This window comes from Condylura cristata, unplaced genomic scaffold, assembly GCF_000260355.1.
Source record: "Condylura cristata isolate star-nosed mole 26May11 unplaced genomic scaffold, ConCri1.0 scaffold00039, whole genome shotgun sequence".
Lineage (NCBI taxonomy): Eukaryota > Metazoa > Chordata > Mammalia > Eulipotyphla > Talpidae > Condylura > Condylura cristata.
In genome coordinates, this window is record NW_004567140.1 from 7963897 (window position 1) to 7972808 (window position 8912).

At 50.6% G+C, this 8912-nt stretch overlaps 1 protein-coding gene across 8 annotated transcripts in view; it reads right to left on the bottom strand.

The window, feature by feature from the left end:
- ZNF536 (zinc finger protein 536) overlaps nt 1-8912 on the bottom strand; it is a 411449-nt gene that overhangs the window by 135553 nt on the left and 266984 nt on the right. For all 8 annotated transcript variants that reach the window (XM_012733183.1, XM_012733185.1, XM_012733184.1 and 5 more), the window contains one exon: nt 4075-5649. In XM_012733183.1, coding sequence (XP_012588637.1) covers nt 4075-5649 — 1575 coding nt within the window. The remainder of the gene's footprint in view (nt 1-4074; nt 5650-8912) is intronic.

An 8912-nucleotide genomic window follows, 5' to 3' on the forward strand; every position in this document is an offset into this window, starting at 1 on the left:
ATAGCTTTAGACTGCAGAGCTGGTAACAGGGTAGCTATTTTCAGACCGTCTATGCCTTGAAATGAGTGAGGTTTTTGGAGGACACAAGACACTGAAAAGATTCCAGTTATCCTGGTTTCTTTTATCCCACCATTTAGACTGCAGGAGATGAAGAGGTGTAATACACCCCGTGTTCTTCTAGGAGGGGTGTCCCAATTCTCTCATGTCTGTGGAAGCCCCAAAGCCTGTACCCCAGGGATAATGGAGGTAGTAAGTTGAGGAGTGGAGGCTGTGGCGAGGGAGGTCCCTGCCTTTCCATTCGCTTCCGCCAGACCTGGGGTCTCCGGCTGGGCCTCCCCGCCCGCGACAGACACGCTCCTGGATTCTCCTTGTCGGCTGAGCTTCCCGGGGGATGGTGGCTCCGGAGAAGACCTTCCAGGGGTGATGCAGGTGATGATCTTCTCACCGCCCATCCCTTGACTGACTTTAGTTCTGCCCCATCACCCCCACTCCAAGCTCACCAAAGGGCACACAGCACACTCAGCTTGTAAAACGGCACCCGATGCCCCTCAGACTTCTGCCTCAGCTTCAAAATGCGGGGTGTGGGGAAGCTGATTGCTCTGAAAGTCCTCAGACTCTGGGTGCAGCAGTGTGCAAACTCTGTGACCGGGCGATGTGCTAGCCCACGGGTGCGGCCCCCCAAGCCCGTGCGCTCCACACTCGCACTCCAAGCCCCTGGCTGACCCCACAGCTGGCCGCATTTTCTCCTACTGGACAAGGGTCGCATCTGCCTTATCTACTTTGCTCTGCTTTGGACCCCGAGTTAAACACTCATGTGAATCCTAGCCCCTTGCTAAGTCAAGGTCAAACCCATTTCCACAAAAGAGAGGGCACAGTGAGCATTAGCCTGGGGTGCCCTGGTGTGCCGTTCCCCAACAGAGGAAAGATGTGGGGGTCGTGCCTACAATCGGAGTCACTTCAAGAATGGAAGCTTTGCCTAGACGGTGTTTCCTGCAGGGAGGTCAGGCCCGCTGCGGGTTCAGACCCTCTCCAGTGCTATTATCCATGCTCTTCCACCTAACCAAGGGGGACCACATCTTTGGGGTCCCTGGAACATGGCCCTCATTGGCTAGTGTGCTGTTGTCCATGGAGGACATCCGAGCACAAGCTCTAGGCCTCTGCTACCCAGCTGGCTGGCTTGACCTTTCCCCTCCATACCACTACCCTGCAAAGTCACAAGTGCACTAGCTACGTGAGGACCTAGGTCCAGGCAGCAAGGACGTGAGGCCAGACGTGTAGAAGCTAGGAAGCAGGCGTGCCGAGCTAGGGGATCACCTGCAAGAAGAGCTGATGGCCTGTCACAAGCACACGTCATGAAGGAGAGGTAACCTCCTCAGCTCCGGCTGCAGTGGCCCACATGACCGGTACACACACGTTGTTACTGATTCTTCTTCACGGTCCCACCCATGAGGAGTCAAATGGACAAAAGCCTTCTGCTGGGGAAGTGGAATGGGATTTGGTCTTATCAACCGGACAAAATCAGACCCCACCTCTTCTGAGAGGAGACATATAAGAATAATTATTTGGCTTTGTAAAACTCAGCTTCTTGGAAACCCCCAGCTAACTGGAGTGGGGCAGAGAAAGTAGAGAAACATTAGGAATAGTTTAGTCCTTGTGCCAAGTTCCTTTCCGCCCGCCGCCATGAAGCCAACGTGGGCTTGCAAGTGTCGGCTGTCACTTGTGCTTCTGGCAAAGCTAGAAAAAGTAAACTAGACAGAGAAAAAAGGCTCCGTGGATTTGAGATTTCCTCCCAGATAACAACTCTCCGAAGGGAAGACTATGTCTGAAAAGAGGAACACTGTAGCAGAAAACTGAAGAGGATTTTGATGATGATGGGGAAGAGGGAGAGAACGGGCGGGGGTTCGCCACCGAGGCAGGAGGGCAGCGTCACCACCTCCCCCCACGCAAACACAGACCTTCCTTTCCCGCTTCCAAACTAAAGCAAGAAGATGCAGAAGAAACGAGGCCAAATGAAATGCAGAACTTGTGCGCTCTAAAAATAGACACTGTGTGGCCAGAGACAGCGCTCACACCTTACCATGAGCTCGCGGTACCAGGGCACCCGTACCCCTGGCCGGGGAATAGCTGTTATCCAAAGGTTGCAATGCTGACCAAGCAATGATTTGTGCGTGCACTTTGGGGAGGAAGCGATGGTAAACTGTGTTATGGGAGGGGTAAGACGAAGTTCAGGAGCACATGTGGGTGGCCTGGAGGGGGCTCACAAGATACAGCCCCATGCCACCCTCCCCTCCATCCTCCCTGTGGCAAAAGTGCACCATCGGGCAAGCTTCCTCCCCAGGCAGGCAGCCTTCCTTCAGAATGATAGGAAGATGGGAAAATTAATAGGGGTAATATGAGCTCATTTCAATAATAATGAGCTTATGAACATGCCAGGTTTTGATCTTTTCTGATGCATGGATTCCTGGCAGAATCTACAGGGCCTACGTAGGTAGCTGAAGGGCCTGAAAATAGACTTTTTAAAAAATCCCCAAACAACAATCAAAAAAGAAGCCACCCCAATCACAAACTTAAAACAACAGAAAAAAAGAAAAAGAAAGAAAAAGACTTAAATGTCGCTCCCCAAGGAAAAAAGGGGGGAAAACTGGACTGACATAAAACCCTTTTCTTCTTCCTTTAAATTTTGTTTTTAACAGCTTCCAAAGTAGTGAATTATAGGTGGCTAAAAATAGATGGGGGGGTTCTGGTGAAAGGGACCTGTGAATCATTCAGCATACGGAACTGTCAATATTTTTTTTTGAGCTGTCAGAAATCCATTTAGTGATTTTTGACAATTCAAAAAATATTTCTGACTGCTTGATCCAGTTCTTAGTGAATTAGGGAAGGAGAGGGAAGAAGAAATAGATCGATGTAAATCGCGAGCCCAGTTCGCTTCCTGAATCCTGCTCTGTGCTAAAAGGCACTTCAAGATTCAGGGGTTATGAAATAAATGCTCCTTCCCATTTTCCTCCCTCCCTCCCTTCAACAGGTGAAGGAAAGCCAACCGCACTCCATCCACAGATTAAAGATGGAAAGGTGCGTGGCCATTTGTTTCTAGAGATGAGATGAAGGACTAGAGTATAAAATACGAACGTCTATTCAGAGAGTGGCTTTCAAATGACACGACCTAGGCACCCGGGGAGCGCTTTGATCTTCCCCGCCCACCCCCAGCGTTCATTTGATCCGATTCTAGGCTTCGGATTTATTACTACTTTTTAAGATCGGGTGTTACATGGCTAACCCTATTCTTTAAGGAGGTAAGGATGTGCCAATTCGCTAGCAAGATCAGGCAGGCTTAAGTCCAAGACGCACAGAAGCACAACACTGCTACTCAAGGACATCACGGTGTACATTGCTTGTTAGAACAACGGACAGACAGGTTAAGGACAGACAGACAGAAGGCGGTAATAGAAGGCCAAGTCACAGCAACTGCCATTTGGATGAGTCACAAACACCCCGAAACCATCTCCCTACGCAGAGAGAGGCTCACTTTATTTCTACGTGGTGGTTAGTGTGATACGATTTTAGTATCCTCTAATTGAGATAAAGGAAAGTCTAAGAAAGCAGATTTGGCTTAGCAAAGCAGGGAGGAATTTTCTCAGGGCATAGTATGCATCAGCTTAAAATACTGAAAAGTTTGCAAGTTACCATGTCTCTTTTTGCATCTGTTTTTGCCTTTTTACGATTTTTTTTTTCTTTTCTTTTCCCCCTTCAGGTTCGGGTTTAAAAACAGGAGTAGTTCACACTGAGACACCACCCTTCTTTTCCAAGCCTTCCAGACAGGCGCTTCAGATCATTACATTGCGAACTGGAGCACAAAAGTACGAGTTCTAAAACTTGGGAACGAAACTGGCTTTCGTGATTGTCTACATTGCAAAGACAGCACAGTGGCTCTTTTTATGTCGAGTTCAAAATTTGAGAATGGCTAAGCAAGCCTACCCCTTTTTGTTGTTGTTGTTGTTTTTTGTTTTTTCAAATGCACAATTCAGCACTGATGTTTTGGGAAATGAACTAAAGGAAGAGGATTCTAAAACTTACCACACAAGTCTGGCCTCTTGATACATCCAGAATTTGCTGCGCTACTTGCCAATCCATTAAAGGCTGCTAAGCCATCAGAACTGTAGGCCCTGAGGACCGACAGCATGTTCACCGGCTTCTCCAGGCCCTGGGGCCCCCGCTCCGGCTTGGGGAGGCCCGCCGCGGGGTCCTGGGCTGAAAGAAGGCCCTGGCTGTGCCACTGCTTCTCCGACGCCGGGGGTACAGGTGAGCCGAGTCCGTGCAGGGGCTGAGGGGTGCCCGCGGGCAGCAGGCTGTCCCCGCCGTCACAGGCGCCAGCGTCCTTGCTGAGAGTAGGCTGCGGTTTGCTCCTCATCTCCGGCTCCGTTTCAATATCCTCGTCGTCGTTGTTCTCCTCCTTCGAGGAGTCCATGTCCTCGGAGGAGGCGATGTCGGAGAGGTCATCAGTAGTGTTCTTGGTGGTGGTTTCGGGGATCAGGATGGGGGCGTCGTCTTCCGAGAGCGCCTTGCCGTCGGGCTCCTTGTTGGTGCAGGAGCTGGACACGCCTGCACCCACCACACCTGGGTAAGCACCGAACTGCTTGTAGAAGTCTGAAGAGAAGTTGCAAAAGGTAGGGTCCACGTTGGCGGGCCACGGGCCACCCTTCTGCTCCCCCAGAGTCTCCTTGACCTGCCCTTGGGCGAGCTTCTCAGACGTGGGGTCCAGCGGCCCGATGACACTGGGGAGACCCAGCTCCTTATTCGCTTGTGCTGAGGGCAGCAGGGCCATCTTGCTGGCCTCCCGGACTTGGTCTTTGCAGTTGCCGGTCCCCCCGACGGCACTGTCTTTGCGCTTGGCTTTGCCTAGGTGGTTGGCCTGCAGGTGAAGCGCCATCAGCTCCATGGACGAAGTGGTGAAAGCACAGAAGAGGCAGCCGTGCCAGGCGATGCTGTCCCGCACGGTCACCGACGAGCCGGGCAGCGAGGCGGCGTCCGGCCGCACGGACAAGTCCAGGGGCTCGTACTGCGCCTTCTCCGACTTCCGTGGGGCCCCTTTCGTGCCCGCCTTCTCCTCGCTCCCGTCCACCCCGTGGACCTTCATGGAAGGAGCATCAGCCAGGCCTTTGTCCTTCCCATCCTTCTCCTTCTTCAGGGAACTGAGGACGAAGCTGTCCATGAAAGCCTGCAAGGACCCTTGAAAATGCACGCCGTTGCTCACGATGCTCTGATAGGCCCGGCCAATCTCTGAGAAGTGGGTGCTCTTGGACAGAAGGTCGGCGCCCTTCAGAGTGTCCGAGGGAGCCTCGGAAGACCCGGCGGTGGCCTGCCCCGAGGGATCTCCGGACGAGAGCACGCCCGATGTCCACTGCTGGGAGGCGGGGCCGCCTCTGAAGTCAATTCCGGGGAGCCCCTTAAAGGCCCCCCTCAGGATGTCGGGCCTGATGAACAAGGCAGCCTTGCCGGGCACTTCCTCCCGGGGGTCTTGCGCAGGGGGCTGTCCCGACAGCGGCCCGGCCCCGTTCTGGCGTTCGCGGTGATGCCGCTCCAGGTGGTACTTTAAGGACGCGGACTGCGTTCCCGCGTAATCACAGTGGGGACATTTGTACGGTTTCTCACCTGCAAGAGTTTGGTACAAGGAGAAAAAAAAAGTGTTTATCTCATTTTGGTGTGCTGAACGAGGCTGGAAGGATCAACATTTGTTCTTGGAAACAAAGCAGCTCAAACTAATAATTAGTTGGAGAACAACTGTTTTTTAATAGAAGAATAATTCGTACTCTTAAGCTTTTTTAATGATTTTGTACCATTTGGGACTATTCAGGAATGACATACTATCTACACACAATTAGCTATCTTTTTCTTTATCTAACATGTGAAAACGGCTGTAGATTTAAAAGCTATGATTATGAAAATTAAGCATAATAATTTCAACCACAGTGATCGTTAAAAGTAGAAGTTTAAAAAGACAAAGTATGTAACAAATGGGTGGTTGCAATATTTTGTGTATACAATGGCTCTAAAATTTGTTTAAATTATACACATGGAAACCATTTTTAAACCTAAAAATTTTATGGCACTGTTACGCAAGACTGAAATGAATGATTTAAGTCTTGCTCTGCAGTAAATCATGGATATAATTAGCAAATGGCATACTGCACAAGTAATTTATCATTATTTGGAGGGCACCATTCCAGACGGGCTCAGAGAGCTGCAGACCCACTGCATTGTTTCTAAATAAAGAACTATAAATACCGATTCTATAAAATATTAATACCATTACAGTGCATCTTGATAGCAGGATGTAAAGACATATAGTTAAGATAAAAAGCAGTCAATAAAACTTAAAAGAAAATGAGTAATAAAAAGGCACAAAATATATTTAGTTTCTGTATTTGAAATTAACATTATCTCCTGGTCTTTGTAGCGCCTTAAATTTGTACTAATGGCAACCCGAATGCTCCAGTAGTAAAATGTGTAATTTACCTATAATAAGCGCTTTCTAGAGAATAAAAATAGCTTTAAGGAGTGTTTTAAAACATATAAGATCGTTTTCATGAATTAAATATTTATTTAAATTCAACACCCAACTTCTATTGTTCTCTCTACCACGGAAAAGAGAACATAATGTACCACTTGGACCTAACCTCCATGTGAGAGAGGAAAAGACCGAGGTAAGCTACCGGGGATTTAGATACGGTCCAAGAATGCGCTAGCAGCCCAGGGTCCTTCCCAGACTTGGGAACTGAAAGGCTCTCGGGAAGGACTGCGACAGTGTCTGTTCACGTCCTCACAATAGCACCCTGTCAATAGCCACAATTATTTCCCCAAGGAAACTCAAGGATCCCCCACCCTTTTCTCTAGTCTATTCTAACGCAGACTGATCTAAAAAGCAACAGCAAATCATTGGTGAATGGAGTATTCTGAAGACGTTATACTGTGTCTAGTCTCCCCTTCTCCAGGTGCAGGGCATTTGGGGGGAAGACCTGTGATGAGGGAGGGGTACACCAGGACACGGCAGGCGAGAGCACCAGCAGCCCAGGGTCGGGACCTCTCATCGTCTCCAGGTGCGGGTTTGCCTTCCCCAAATGGGGCTAATTCTCCTCGCTCACACCAGCTGGCAGCAGGAAGTCGGTCATCCCTGGACACTGGAGAGAGAGCCTTTCTGTCTGGAAAGGGGTCCAGATGTGACATCTATCACTCAGAATGTAAAGGTCATGGTAGTGGCTGGGTCTAAAGGAAGACGACCCCCTTCAAGGTAAAGATATAATAGCTCCAGGCCCTGTTTCCCACATCTTGGAGTCGATTCCTGGATTCGGTTCAGACTCTCTTAAGCCACTGCTATTTGGGCAGCTCACCGGAGGCACAGGTGCTATATGGACAGGGCGCTCCTGGGCTACCTGGAAGGCTGGTGCCAGCGGAGCAGAAGCAGTCCCTTAAGTGTGTGTGGGGGGGGGGAAGGGGGGAGGCATGGGAGAAGCAGTGGAACTTGTAGTAAGAGAGCCAGACTAAAAATGATGCATGATCCTGGCCCACTGGTCAGTCAGTGCAAACGTGGGAGAGGACCCAGAGAATGAGAGTGAACAGAGGTGAGGTCCGTAGGCACCGGGCGAGGCTCACGTTGCTTTTCAGAAATGCACCTGGAAGTGATTAAGTGCATCTGGCAAAGGGTTTGTAGAGAAAGCCTGGGCGTTTGTGAGCAGGGGCTACAAAAGAGAAAGTGGCCTATTCCCCCGGCCCAGCAGCAAGGGGGCCACAGGGGTGCAGACAGCTTGCTTGTGCACGTCTGATGGACACACAGTTGGCATGCACACTAGAACAGGTTTTGCAAACTGTCCTGTGCACAGTGTGCATGTACACAGAGCACAGAGCGTGCACAGACTTAGCCACACAGTGTGTGCGCCGCTCATGTTCTAGCGACTTCTAGGCACCAGTCTGGTACCCAGGGCACTGCAGCTCTGACTCCGGAGTCTGGGGTGGAGATGAGAAATGGGTATGTTTAAGAAGTGACCTTCGCACCTCTCATGCAGATAATGTAAAGATTCCACTTTGAAAAAGCAAAGTGGAACTTGCTTGGTAACAGTAAACTCTGAATACCTGTGCTACCTCCATCACTGCTGGGTAGCAGGCCGAGAGGAAGATGGCTTCAGGGTCTTTTGATGTCACCCGTGTGCGCCTCTGTGGAGCCTGCATGGAGCACCGCCTCGGGGCTCTCTGGGGTGCCCGTCCGCAGCAGGACGGTGGCCTGCACCACGGGGTGGTGTTGGGGAATCTGCCCTAGGGACCAGGGACCCTGGGCAGACTGTTCTCCTGGATCAGGATCCCTGTCTCGGGAGCTTGCCCCCCTCAACCTGTGCTGTGAGAAGTTGGAGCACATGTTCTCTGAGGCCTCATCTCTACTCTGAATCTCCTGTCAAGAGTGAAACCGAGCCTCTCCAGCAGGGTGTGAGACCCCTGTCCACATGTGCTTGCACCCACGCACCCAGAAACAGGCAGGTTCCCTCACTGTTTTATTTTTTTGATTGAACAAACCAATGAATGAATGAGCACCCCCAGGGGCTGGGGACGTTGTGAGAGAAGATCCAGAGGCCTGGCCCTGTCCTCAGGCATTCAGAGGAGACGTATCACATGGTTACTGAAACAAGAGACATTCACATATGCACACAAACCCTACAGGAGACACACACACATATACACAGGAGACATGCACACACACCCTCCATGGGAGATACACACCACAGGAGACACACACCCACCCCATGGGAGACACATACACACACACACGCACACACACACATACACACACCCCACAGGAGACACACACACACATCACAGGAGACACACACACGCACACACACACACATACACACACACCACAGGAGACA